General features: G+C 41.9%; 1 protein-coding gene across 1 annotated transcript in view; it reads right to left on the bottom strand.

The window, feature by feature from the left end:
• Nucleotides 1-253: 253 nt before the first annotated feature.
• The window catches only part of IL1RL2 (interleukin 1 receptor like 2), a 37,044-nt gene continuing 24,002 nt past the window's right edge, over nt 254-13,295 (bottom strand). Inside the window, exons 6-10 of the mRNA XM_015596271.1 lie at nt 12,961-13,090; nt 12,043-12,179; nt 8,928-9,071; nt 2,401-2,562; nt 254-678 (exon numbers count right to left, since the gene is read on the bottom strand). Of these exons, the coding sequence (XP_015451757.1) occupies nt 254-678; nt 2,401-2,562; nt 8,928-9,071; nt 12,043-12,179; nt 12,961-13,090 (998 nt within the window). The remainder of the gene's footprint in view (nt 679-2,400; nt 2,563-8,927; nt 9,072-12,042; nt 12,180-12,960; nt 13,091-13,295) is intronic.

Below are 13,295 nucleotides of genomic sequence, written 5' to 3'. Positions count from 1 at the left end.
ATGTCCCATTCCGCAGGGGCTCAAACGCTTGATCTAGCTCATGTTCAGCAAAGGTTCACGTGTGCAGAGCCAATAAGTTAATAAGGGCCTTCTGGGGAAGTGGTGTCTTTCCCTGAAGAAGTAGCTCTGATCAAAATAAGCAAATAGACACAGACTCCCACTCACAAGTACACAACAGCAAGCCTCAAGCAGATGGCCCAAATGCAATGCACTTTGTCCAACTGTGAGCTACTCCACGAGGACAAACTCTCCATCATGGGGTGATGAAGCCCGCGTTGGCCTTCCACTCGCCAGTAGTGAGATCGCCAAGTGTATATGTCAGCACCTGGACAGGAGAAGATGGTGGGAACCTTTTTGGTGGCATGCGATACCTCACTTTTTTCCAGAACTTGGTTTTTGCACACAGCGACTGCTCTGTGAAGTCCCCACTCCAGTGGACAGACCCATGCTTCTGTTTAATGTACTGAATTGACTCTGGCATGGCTGTATAGTCCTTGACTTTCTCCAGCTCAATCAGAATGACCTTCATCCCATCCTGGATGAGCGCATTATAGACTGCGATTTGTTCTTCTGACATGGTCTTTAATAGGTCGAAGCCCATAGTTCCCGATCTGGGAAGTATGATGATGATCAGTCTCCTGCACAGCTTAATGTTTTCATCTATGGCATTGGCCACAGCTGTAAATAAAGAAAGAAGATGCAGAAGATCTCATGAAGAAAACGGCCCAGATCGTTAACGTTCTTGAGCATATTAGAAATGGGTGCTGAGAAAGGACTTAAGAATAAATATGACTTTGGAATGGATTAATGAGAGTTTTGTTTGTTTGTTTGTTTGCTTGCTTGTTTGTTTGCTTGTTTGTAACATTTATCATCCCCTCTGTGAATCCTTCCTGACTTCCCCTAAAAAACTGGTCCTCTACGTTCATGAATCACATACATGTTTTGATGGTTAGTCACTGGTATGTCACTTTCCTAGGCCCACCAGCTCCACCTACAGGTGGCAAACTGCTTGGAACAAGGATCTTACCATGCCTAGCTTTGTATCCCCAGACTCAACTGAAGGTCTGAAAGAATATGATGAACACATTAAAAAAAGAAATAGATTTTAAAAGGATAAGAAAAATGTAGTTAGTTAAAATGTCATGTTAATTTTTATTTGTTTTCCTCTTGTGCTTTATAGCTATTTAAATAACCAGGATTTATAGGACTAACTTGAAACCAGTAACGTACCCTGATGATTTCATAGGGAGGGGAAGGGAGAATTCTTCAACTATCCAGCTGTGGATAAAACTTTCTGAGAAATAAAGATTAAGTTTTAGATCCCTTTTATACTTAGTCTATAAGAACAGGCTGTAACCTCCCCAAAAGCCAGCTCTTCTTCTCTTTGGTTTATTTTAATATTTCTAGGACCTAGAGCATTACCTAGTACTCAGCAGGTGCCCAATAAATGTTTGTTAAATAAGTGAATGGATGAATGTTGATATGCTTATGAAATGGGAGCTATTTCACATGTTTATGTCAAGCACTATATCTAAGTTTCATTTCCTCATGGAAGATAATTTTATAATTTGAGAAGCTGTGGGTGAGATATAGCTGTGGTCTCACTGTGGATATGAACAGCCTACAAATCCAAAGTACTTTAAAAATGACCCAGAGTAAGCCACTATCAAATGATATGAAGTAGTAATCTTGGTTTCCTGACAACTAGAAAGGATGTTTATTTCAGATTTCTGCCATTTACTGTATCACCTTCAAAGGGAAAACATTTGTCCACTGAGTGTGTAAACCTGAACTGAGCACCTGTTCAGGTTTAAAGTCATTTAACTCTCTCGTCCAAGTCAGGGAAGGGTTCTTGTCCCCATTTGACAGATGAGACAGCTGAGGTTCAGAGATGTTAACTGCACTGCCCAAAGCTATACCCCTATTAAATGGGTGAAATAAACACATAACTTCTATTTTATTTAGGTAGGGAAGGGTTGGGTGCTTGAGTTTTGTAAAATCAGTGTTAAATATGAGCTGATTTACATATTCGAACCTACAAAAAATATTTAGCAGTTAGTCTTAAAGACGTGATGGTTAGTGAACATTTCAATCTCTTTGCCAAGGCTACAGCACCTGGCACCTGTTCATGTGAATGGGTCAACTATATCGTTACTCAAAATGAGAGTCACATTATTTCAATCAGGATCCCAGCTATTCTGTTGCAGGAATGAGCCTACTGAGAGTGGAGAGTTTGGCCCCAACCTCCTCAGCACAGGGGCTATGGGCTGGGGAGGAGAAAGACTCCCCGTGGCACCATGGGGAAGGCCAGTAGAGCCCCCATCATCTATAAAGTGGACGAAGAAAGAGGTTTCTTTACTCTTTATTCATTCGTTGTTTTTCACTTCACTTAAAACATACCTTGTCCAGGAAATTCATCCCTGCCAAATATAAACAACTTATATCCACACTGCTTCTCCAGCACCTCAGGCAGGGTCTTTAACACCAGTGTGTCCACACGATGGCTCTGGCTTTCACCTTGAGGCTTGGGGTATAAGACGTATGCATCATACAGTTTCCCGTCTGAAAAAATAAATGGGACAAGCTCATGGAATTATTCCTACCAAATTCTCTTACACTAACAAAGTGAAAATCTGAGCTGTTGCCATGATGTCCTTTTTGCCTGGGTCAATGACACCAGAGCAGAGTGTCCAGATGGCTGACGCAGTGCCAAGCATTGCCACACTCAGTATCTCATTCTTTCAACACTTAAAATATTTCACTCCACTCTCTTCTTGCTTGCATGGTTTCTGAAAAGTCGAGTGTCACTAATATCTTTCCTTCCATCAGAGGCATTCTTCATTTCTGTTATACTACTCTTGTGAGGTGGCTGAAAACAAGAATTGAAAGCAAGAGTCTCCATCAATGTCTTCCTCAACGGGTCCTGTGCAAGGGAATACTGTCTTAACTGCGCCAGGAAAAATAGGCCAAATCTCACAATTTAGACACACCAGTGAATTTCATCGCTGCAATTCACACCACTCTGTACAGAGGCCAAGCATCTGAGCAGACTCCAGGAATCATCTGGGCAGTACTGAGCAGTCGAACACAACCACACATGTCATCACTGTCAGAATGAGCGACTGCTGACTGAGCAACCACAAGGATCAGCCACTGCCCTCGCCAGTGTACACATGGACAGCACACAAGACCTAATTAGGACCATCATTCATAGAGGTAGAAATAAAAACAATCCAAGGTCTATAAGATAACAAATGGCTGAATGAATAGGAGACATAAAGACAGGAAAATTCCCTATACTCTGGAGTTCTTAGGAAAAAAACTCACAAAGAACATGAGACAGCTCCTGAATTTTAAAGGGTGGGGAGAGTTTAGGGGAAAAAAAAATGAGGGGCTGAAAGTGGAGAGTAAACTGGCCATGAAGGGAAAAAGCTTGAAAGGGTGTGAAAGGGATATGTGTATGTATGTGTATGTATGCCCTGCTCAGGGGTCATGTGAATGAGCAAGAAATTTTAGCAAGGCTAGGAGGTTTGAGTGGGCGTCTCATTGGAAAATGTGATGTTCGAACTCCAGGCTACTTGGAAATGTAAAGCCAACCTAACAGGAAGTGGAGAGGGACGCTAGCCTCTCCTATTCACTTTTATGGAAGTTTGTTTGATGAACACACTCGGAGAGGAGTCGTTCTCAGCCTAATGAAAGAGGGCAAAGTCTTGTGTTCTTCTAGTTTTTGTCTAAATAAGAGTAGTTAAAATGTGCACAGAACTTTAGAGTTTACACATAGCCACGATTCTCACTCCAACCACTGTCAACCTCCACATCTTTGCTCATCATTCCTGGCCATCCTGTGGGAAATAGTAATAAAAGTACATGCACACGCACATGTGCAGGTGCACACACATGTATGCACACTCTTTTTCAGTCTCCCACTCCCTGTCATCACAGGAATCTGTGTGAGAGTAAGAACTTTGTTTGGCTCCTGCTCTACCCTCAACACCTGTTACAGGACCTGCTGCAGAGGAGGTCTCCACCAGCACTGCCAAATGTCTGAATGGAGCTTGATTTTACAGAGAATCAAAAATGTGGCATCTATGTAGTGGATAGGGAAGTTCTAGATCACGAAGAGATTCAGCTTTTTAATAAATCAGGGTCCTAGGCAGTTGCTAAAGGGACTAAAGACTAAGTTGTGTCTAGAGTCGGCAAAAACTCAACCAAGCTAAACATCTTCATGAAATGCTTTAAATGTCACTATGCTAGACTACCACTCCATAAGTGAATATTTTTCTGCATATAATTTAATGTCGTACACGTGACTTTCTAAAGCCAGGAGATTTTATACACATATGTGTGTGTGTGTGTGTGTGTGTGTGTGTGTTGTGTATTGTGTATATATAGAGGGGCAGGGAGGGAATAGGACAAAAAAATTCACAAAGATGTGTGTGTGTGTGTGTGTGTGTGTGTATTGTGTATATATATAGAGGGCAGGGAGGGAATAGGACAAAAAAATTCATAAAATATTTATGTTTCAAAAACTTTTTAGGAAGGAATTAAATTTTCCCATTTAAAAATAGGATTATATTTATCATTTTATGATAAAGCGTTGGTTAGATTGGTACCCTATTCATAGTGGCACCTGCCAAGTAAATGCAGTATTTCCTGGCCTTAGTATCACAACAAACATCTAGGCTCATCACTATCTCTGTCCCCAGCCCTGCCGCTAGTGCCTCCTCTCTTGCTTCCAATTTTTTTGGTCATTTTTTTTTTCTTTCTGACTAAGCTTTTGAGCAGAAATAAATCTTCCTGACTTGTTCTCAATATGCAATGGGTTCTCATCATTTTGAAATGACCAATTTGTAACACTGACCAATATAGCAAAAGATCAAGCTGCAGCCATTTTGCTTTTTTGCTTCAGCCCACTCATTTTGAAGGGTTCTTTCAGGTCACTGCACGCCAGCCTTTCATGGCTTTTCCTCTCAGTGTCAACTGTGAGGATCACATGTCTATCCTTGGATTAGGGATTAAGGAAGGGATTAGGGATTAGGGATTAAGGAAGCTGCGTAATTTCGTCAGTCTCCCAGCTGGTAAATGCACAGCTCTGATTCAAATCCAAGTCCACCACTCCCTCTGGTACAGTTGAGAACTGGAAGCATGAAACTTCACAAAGTCTATCTCTGATGAGTGCTATGCAACTGTGTCAGACTGTGTTTTCCAGAAATTGCCCCAACAATATTTCCAGCCCCACACGCTGTTTCAGACCTTTGTCACACCCCATGAAGGGGTGGAACCTATTTCTACTTCCTTAAAATTGGGCAGAGATTCTGTTGCTGCCTTGATGAAGAGAATAGGGTAGAAGTGATGCTAGAAATTCAAGATCATAGCCATAAAAGAAAGCATGGCTTTACCCTGGCTCGTTTGTTCTTGGAAGCAAGAAACCACGCTACACAGAGAGACTGTTTCGAGTGGCCCTTGTGGAGAAATGCTGAGGCCAGCAGCCACTAGCCAAAATCAGCTGTCAGCCCTCCAGCTGAGGTCCCAGACATCATGGAGCTGAGACACGTTATCCCCACTGTGCCTTTCCACATTCCTGACTCACAGCATACACAGGCAAAAATAAATGGTTTTTTTATGCCCCCAAATTTTGAGGTAATTTGTTTCCCAATCATAGTAATTAAAATAGCAATTGAGGAAATAGCAATAAATAGCAACAAATAAGGATGAGTTGGACAGCTCCCAACTGTCTATTTCATCAAGAAACTTGCAGAAGTATACACCTACCAAGAGAGTTTCTGAGGAAACTGGGTAATGCTACCAGAAGCTCACAGCCCACCTCTATATAGTGGTGGGTGACAGCTTATTCAGGTTCTGGAGAAATTCCTTTTGTTTTCTGAGGAAATTCAACCCTGTTATTGTTGTTAAAGCATCTGCATATGTCCTTATTGGCTGTTGGCCAAAATGTAAAAATTGAGTCACATAAATTAATGTTTATGACAGATTGCCTAAAAATTATTCAATTCAATTCCCTACATTCTCTTGATATGATATTGCTAAATGTTAAATCTGACCAAACTAGACCAGTAGAAAAATTAGACAAACAATTGCTTTCTCTGAATTGCACGAGATTCAGTGTTGAAGCCCTGTAAATACATAGAAGACACTAGAAGAAAAACCACATGAAATCTGTTACATTTATCATGGAAATTTTGTCTCACACAAGGATCAATGAATCACGTCCTTTAGAAATGAAACTCCCTACAAAAAAACTAGATGTTTCTTGGAAAATTGTCCCAGAAAAGGCCATGTGCTCTCATGAGCATCTGAGAGGTTTTTTGTGAACGGCACACAATGAACCACGTAATTGCTTTTGCTTTTGTTTCTAAAGCAAGTTCACCTTTAAAACTGTCCAAGGTTGGTCAGGACCTCTACTCTGGCTTTATTTTACTATTCTTCCTTTGCTTCCCTTGTGCACTGTACCTATTTTGTTTTTGTTTTTGATCATTCTGTTCTATGTGAACATTCTCCTCAAATTTATTTGGAATAGGATGAGGCATATACACATCACTCGAGCCAATTTGTAAACTGATCTTTGTACTATTGTACACACATGCGCACCTGGCAGAAGAATTGTTAAAGCACCTCCTGTGACTTATTAGACAATGCACAGAACTTGTGGACTTTAGCTAGGCCTGTTGATGACTTTTAACACAATAGTGAGTTAGACACACGTAACTATTCATCACTTATAAAGCCTGACAAATCTATGGAATAAATACTTTATTGTAAAAAAGACACAATTTCTCTTTCCTCCTCATTTGTGTTTGCTGTCCATTACCCCACAAAAATCAGAAATTATCCTCCAAGAAAGCAAGACGAAAGATGAAACCAGAATCTGCGACTCATCTTTGAGTCTTATCACCAGGTCACTGTAAAGCAACACTCCAGTGGGTATTACAGGGTAGTTTTCATAGACTGAGCTGTCGAGAAGTTAATCATAAAAGTGAGGCTGGATTAAAAAAGAAGAAAAGAAAAAAAAAAGAGGACAACTGGCTGACCGTAAGTGTGCTCACCAAATCCTCAGGCCACTGAGGATTCTGAATTGGGGCTGCAGGCCAAGCTCAGCAGAGGGCAGGGCTCTCCAAGTCTCATCTGCTCAGCTCCCCCGGCTCAGGGTGAGTCACTGTTCCTTTTTGCTCTTCCTGCTAAACTCGACCTCACGAACAGGCAAATTTGCCACGCACTCATCACTCACACTTCTGAGAGTTGTTATGAGTCAGGGAGTGACAAACATCACAGGGCTAGAGTTCCAGAAATATCATCTAAGTCAACATAGTTCCCCGTCAGTCAATAAACAGAAGACAGCCGAACCACTCACATCTGTGTGTCAGAAGAGACAAGTAATGGCACACTAAAGTCTCTTCTCAGCATATGCAGGCCACAACTCAGGCACAGGCAGGCTCGCAGGGAGCTGCCCCAACAGAAACTCCAGATCTGGCGGACTGTCCATAGCACCAGAGGCTCACTGAGCACACAAAACCAGAATGCCACAATTGAACTTTGTCATGGAAATAATGTATATGTATTTGTTCCTTTCTTTGTTGCTCAAGGGTTGCCAAGTTTGATTCTAAAATTTAATGTAGAATAAAGTCCGAGTGAGAACATTTGCGTTTCATCAAACACATGGGCAACAACTACTACTATGTTTTTATACGCAAAGCAGGCACTTAGGGTAAACAGGGCCTTCTCTGTAACAGAGACTCACAAAACACGTGGGACACCCATCTTCCCCACGTCGCTGCTCTTTCAGCATTGTGAGTCTCCAGACTTGTAAGGTATAAATTTGTGCAGCTCCACAAGTGTGAGCCACACAGACTCCTCTCAGCCTGCTATTAATTTTTCCATCCAGTCAGGGCACTGTAGAGCAGATTTATTACTTTTATCAAGGCCTTAATAGATCACATCCATTCTAAGACACTATCTATATCCTGGAGTTAAAGCCACAAAGGCAGGAAATGCTTGCTTCTCAGGGTCTCAGAACCACACTGGACATTTCTGTGCTGAATAGTGCCGGCAGGTCACAGGATCCACAGAACACACTAAAACTCCCAGGCACAGCAGCACAGGCAGCTCGCTTTGACCTCTAGGCAATAAGGAGCCCTCCTGTACCCCAGGGTCCCCTGCTCGGTGCTTTCCTGGACTTAAACTCAATTGCCCCCACAGCACTCTGTGAGGCAGGAGCAGATCATTTTCCCTTCCTTCCTTTCTTCCTTCCTTCCTTCCTTCCTGCCTTCCTGTCTTCCTTCCTTCCTACCTTCCTTTCTTCTTTCATTCCATTTGTCCTTCCTTCCTCTCTCTCATTCCATAACTAAGAAAGAAAAGAAAATTAAATATCTTCCTAGGATCACACAGGGAGTAAGCAGAGAACTCAAATTCAAACTCAGGACTGTCTCTCTTCAAATTCAAAAGCTGGAGACTTAAATCTTTTCAGGCACCAAGTGTCGAGTGCTGCAACCATTGGCAGCTGGTCGTCTTCCATAACATAACTTTTGTCCACGCATCCACTGTGTTGAAGGTGCATCATAGATAAGGGCACTTTGCCCTAGGAGACATTCTCTTCTTTTGCAAACACCAGCAGGTGTGAGAACCATTCTGAAATGGTTGCAGTGGGACTCAGAAGGTGACTGGTCCTGACTTTCAGCAAATGTTTTGTCACTCCTTCACTACTGGCCTGCAAGCCTGATTCGACTGAACAATGCTTGTGGTCTTGGGCAAATCATTTATCAGAAGTATGGAACATTCCAGGGAGACTTCTTCCTCTAAATTTGCCAACAACACAGAAGGCAAGCTAGTAAAATACGATCAAGTATATTTACAATGGTTATGTGGATGAGCAAACACCAATTCTGAGGCATTTTTCTCCGCTTCCCCACACTTACCTTCTATGGTTCTCATAGATTGGAAGGCACTTCGATACCAAAGCACGACATCAATCTTATAAAAGGTGTAGGTGTACATAGCGAGCGCTGTCACACCTGCAAAGGCGAGAAGCCCTCCTATCAAGCTAGCGCGAAAATCTGGCTCTACAAATGACAGCAAAAAAAAATAAAATAATAATACGAAGTGTCGATTATACACTTTACTTACATGGATCACATTGCAAATGCCAAATGTCGATGAGAACGCTGCTTAAACATTTTTATTTATAGTTCAGTAATAGGTATGGGAGTAGAATAAGATGGTTTGAACCATGAATTTCAGGAAACAAATTTTGGGAACCTGGGGAGGGAAATTCCGTAGGACCTGATCACCCAAAAACAGACATGGCATGCTCCACTTGCTATCAAAACACACATGGCCAGGTCCTATTTAGTCAACACCAGACTCTCCAGGTGTGAGGCTTGAGCACATTATTAGAAAAGTAGTCCACGTGACACCACTGCACATTCTTGATAGTAATATTGTTATAACTGCCTTCCCAGTTATTCAACATTGAGCAGTGGGACTCGTGTCATAAATAAGGAGCCATCGGTTGCCTCCATCTCTGTTGGCCATGAGCCACACCCCGACCCACCTCATCTTTGCTGGGACAACAGAGTACAGGCTAGGTGCTGGCCTGAGAGCTGCAGTCTCAGGAAGGGTGCTGACACCCTGCTGTGCTTGCTCAGCACACCGGAGAGCAAATATGGAAAAAGCCATGGGCAGGAGGTGGCCAAGGAGCAGAACCAGCTCCTATGGAAGGCCAAGTCTGCAGAAACAGGATCCTTCCTACATATCTGAGAAGACGAATGGCACGGCGTTCTTCCTTACCGCAGTCCAAACCTGGGTTGCCAAAGAAAGAGGTTCTAGGAAGCGGAGACTTAGAAAAAGGGAAGGAGAGAAAGGAAGGGAAACCCTCCCCAGTCTTAGAACCCGCCACATACACAACTACCTCCACGGGCCCCCTTCCTGATCCTTCAGTCTCCACCAGAAGGTATGTGTTCAGGAGAGTAGGGAGGAGAACTTTACTTTATCTTTGAATTCCCAAAGCACTTTCACTTTTTAAATACTCATTAAAGAGCATATCACAACCTGCCCTAGGCCACACCATGTTGCAAACATTTTGAGGCCAAAGACATCCCTAGCTACTCTCGGGTGTCTTTAAATACATGGCACAATGAAGCACAGTAAGTAAAAGCACATTCTGTGCTGAAAATGTATCAGTCCATCGATTAAGCCCCAATACGGCCAAGTAGAGGTAGCTCTGCTCTGCACACTGGTGCCCGATCTGATCCTGACCACGTGTTTGAACCATGAGTTGCTAACTTTTAGATGGAGTCTCTCTTCCCTCCCATCCTTTCGCATCTTTACCCTTCCCCAGCTCTTGGAGCACCAATGCCACCCCTCTTTTTGGGAGGACCTATGTCCACTTCAGATTCATGTCCACTTCAGGGATCTTGGTATAGTAAATGGCCATGATAAGAAGACCATGCCCACACTGCCTATGAGATTCAGAAGCCCCTGGTAAGCAGACAGGAGTGATGGTTAGAAATTATTGAGTTGACCATTCACTGCATTTAGGAGTATTGATACCCTCTGCTCCATAAATGAGCTAAAAGATGATGAAAGTGGAAACAGAACATTAATGAATAAGTTCTAAGGGAGTCTGAGCTTTGAAATTTAAATAAGTGGAAAACTCACTGTTAAGACACCAGATGCCCATTGAAGGCCCTGCTAAGGGTGATATTTTTGGCCATTTGAGTCCATAAGGCTACCTCCAGCCTTAAACTGAGATGGTAGCTGAGAATAAATGATTACAAGAAACTCACAGACGGATATACCCAATTCAACTAACTTTCTAATGATCCTGCTTCAGACAAACTAAATAAGATACAATCTGGATGTGTTTTCAGCAAAAATAAGGAAGTCAAACGGAGAAGCTTTAACCTCACCTTTGGCCACAGGTAAACCGACGAGAGGCTTAGATTTAAGAGAGTAACATTTCTAAGAACTCAGGCAAAAGAAAAGTCCAAAAACACATTGTGTGTGAGAAGTGAAATTAGTGTGGATAGGAGCAAAGATAAACTTGGTGAAGCACGGGTTTCTCAACTGACCTAAAACAGAGAAGGCAAACTAGCCCCCTTCCTCCCACATGATTGGCAGGTATGAATTGTTAACAGCGATTTTCCTCTGAGCCAGGACTTAGCCTCAGAATCCTTCTGAACACAGTGCTTCCAAGTCGTCAGTGTCTATAAATCAGCACTGGCATGTAATTCTACGCTGGTCATCTTCAGTCTAGGTTACGAAACAAAGAACTCAAACTTCTAGGTTGGGCAGATTTCTGTAAAGGGACACTGGCAAATTGAAGCCCTCTCTCTTGCATGTAGCTAGCCAAGAAAAATAAAGTTGGTATTAATAGAATCAAAAGAGAAAAACCTGTCTTGGTAAGCTACACGTCAACATTTTACAGGGGGCTTCAAACACTTCCCTTGGTATGTTAATAATTTAAGCTGTTATCAAGGTTATGATTTCATCCATCACTGTCTACCCTCTGGTTCTATCACCTGCAATGGAGAGTCGATATGCTCTGTACAGTGATAATAGTGCAACTTGTGTAGACACACCACATTTGAAGGCCTCCTGCTCAAATATCAGAATTCAGCCTCTATAGGTAATTTTACAAAGTTATATGATAAAAACATACATAAACATTTAATTTTCAGATCAAATTACATTTAACAAACAACCTAAAAGCTGAAAAAGCACAAGCATGTGATTTTAAAAGTTGAGCCATCAGGTTTCATAAAGGAACACTTCTGTGTGCTAGAATTTCAGTACCTAAAACCTCGATATATATTAAAATGGCGCAAAATATGCTACAATAAAGTCACAGCCTCACTGCAAGAGCATCGTCAGACATTCCATCAGCTCTTCCCTAGATTTCATATCCAGTTTCTCTGTTTAATAACACTCTGCTGCCTCAAACTAAACACTTAACGTCACTTCTCTTTCCTGTGTGTTTCTTTGCCATCATTTTGAAAACTCTGAACAGTATGTAACCCATGGGGACATTACCTGGGGGTTTTAACATAAAGTACGCTGCGGACACGCCAGCATGGCACGTGAAAGGGTGGCCATAATCTTCCATTTTCACTTCTAAGAAGGTTATGTTCACTGTGTAAAAAATATGTTCCGGAAAAATAACATGGGTTCTGTAGAAGAAAAGAGCCAATCATTAATACATGAGTCACATTTTACCCAATGTATTTTATAACCTTTAGTCTGGAAGATAAGGTTCCCTTTCAGAGGACACGTTAGGCCGCCATTTTACCCAACGAGTATTTCTCGGAGTGAATCAAAGAGGTATGTGCGTCGTGAGGTCCCAAATTTGCATTACCATCTGGATCGTGATGAGGAAGTATAATTCTGCTAATTTCAGACACCATCCCAGCCCTGAAGGGCCTTCTTCTCTCTCTTCCTCTCCACTTAGCTACACTGCAAGGCCAACACAAGTTCTCCTGTCCTCCAACTCCACGAGTCTTCTGTCACACCTTTCAATTTCCACCACCATAAAATTGGTTCATACCATTGAATCAGCTAATGATTACATACTGCTTCCCCCAAGAGTCCCTGAGTTACCACCTATTATTTTGCTATTTAAGCCTCGAAGGCTTCTGGTTCATCATATGACCAACTAGGAATGAGACTGGCCTTAAGCAGGAGCTGACAGAAATCAATTTTCTTGCCTGAAGGCCATACTTCATGTTTGGCCTCATCTCTAACTAGGACATGGTGGGAATGAATAATCAGCCCCTCACACTTCTTTGAACCAGATGCTTGCTCATACACAGCACTGAGAAGATCTTTGAAAGACAAAGTCAAAAGGATGAGGAGGCAGTGAGAACCATCCAAAAAGCAGTATTAACACCAAAATCACATAAATGGAGAAATTCTTGCTCGCTCTGGGAGAAGCCAGAAAAACAGAACACCTACTCAATTCCTTCTTGGATGCGTTTGGATTCTTCATAGTAAATATCCACCAAAGTGCTATTGACTCTCCAGCACCGCAGATTTGTATTATCCTTCCTGTCTGTTATGTTGCAGTTTACAATGAGGGTGGAGCCTATAAAAATCAAATTCACAAATATTAAATGAAAATTCTACCAAAAATGACCTGGTTAACAATTAGATAAAAATTTATCTTTATTTTTTAATGTTACTTTTGTGGTTTTATTTTTATATTCTTTGAAAATGTATTTTTATGTGTGATATGAGGTAAAGAATGAACTACATAACCTTCAAATTTAACAAGTTACACCAACATTATA

This window comes from Pteropus alecto, unplaced genomic scaffold (assembly GCF_000325575.1).
Source record: "Pteropus alecto unplaced genomic scaffold, ASM32557v1 scaffold288, whole genome shotgun sequence".
In the NCBI taxonomy this organism is placed as follows: domain Eukaryota; kingdom Metazoa; phylum Chordata; class Mammalia; order Chiroptera; family Pteropodidae; genus Pteropus; species Pteropus alecto.
Note: the sequence above shows the minus strand (reverse complement) of the source record. Positions and strands in the feature narration are given on the sequence as shown.